The sequence below is a fragment of the Penaeus monodon genome, chromosome 30 (genome assembly GCF_015228065.2).
Source record: "Penaeus monodon isolate SGIC_2016 chromosome 30, NSTDA_Pmon_1, whole genome shotgun sequence".
NCBI classification, from domain to species: Eukaryota; Metazoa; Arthropoda; class Malacostraca; order Decapoda; family Penaeidae; genus Penaeus; species Penaeus monodon.
In genome coordinates, this window is record NC_051415.1 from 6,087,614 (window position 1) to 6,088,162 (window position 549).

Consider the following 549-nt stretch of genomic DNA (forward strand, 5'->3'; position numbering starts at 1 on the left):
GAGAACTTGGATCTTTGACATTATTGGTAAAGTATCAACATCGAGTACTTGTGTGATACCTTTCTTCGGTAATTTAACCCTTTGACGCTACTTGTGCAGGATTAAGATCCAGCTTTGATAACATCTGTGCAGTAATACATTCTATCTTTAACATCTACGGTGATAACTCAGACCTTCGATATAAAGGATTATAACTTCTATCTTTTTTCCCCCAGCTGTCGAATTCATTGCTAATTTCGTGTGTGGAGCGAACCAACTGCATAATGATTACGAAATTCATATCATAGTCGGAGAAGCAGTTTCAGTCCTTTGGCACTTCATGTCTACAAACTTTGCTTCAACAGCACGACGTTTTATTGACAGAAGCAGCTTAACCTCCGGAGTCTGAGCGTTGACCATAACGAAGCTGAGAGTTTCGCATGTTTGCGTATCTTTATTCCGGAGAGTTTGTGCGTATCTTGTTAATCAAGAGTACAGAAGTGTGATTTTCGGTGAGTCATTAACATTTTAAAATCTGTTTTAGGAGTATTTTTTAAAATCTTATCATAA

The 549-nt window shown here is 37.5% G+C and overlaps 1 protein-coding gene across 1 annotated transcript in view; it reads right to left on the minus strand.

Annotated features, from left to right (window-relative positions):
* Positions 1-276: 276 nt before the first annotated feature.
* LOC119592333 (CD109 antigen-like) overlaps positions 277-549 on the minus strand; it is a 56,360-nt gene continuing 56,087 nt past the window's right edge. The window contains exon 14 of the mRNA XM_037941160.1: positions 277-457. Within this exon, the coding sequence (XP_037797088.1) occupies positions 277-457 (181 nt within the window). The remainder of the gene's footprint in view (positions 458-549) is intronic.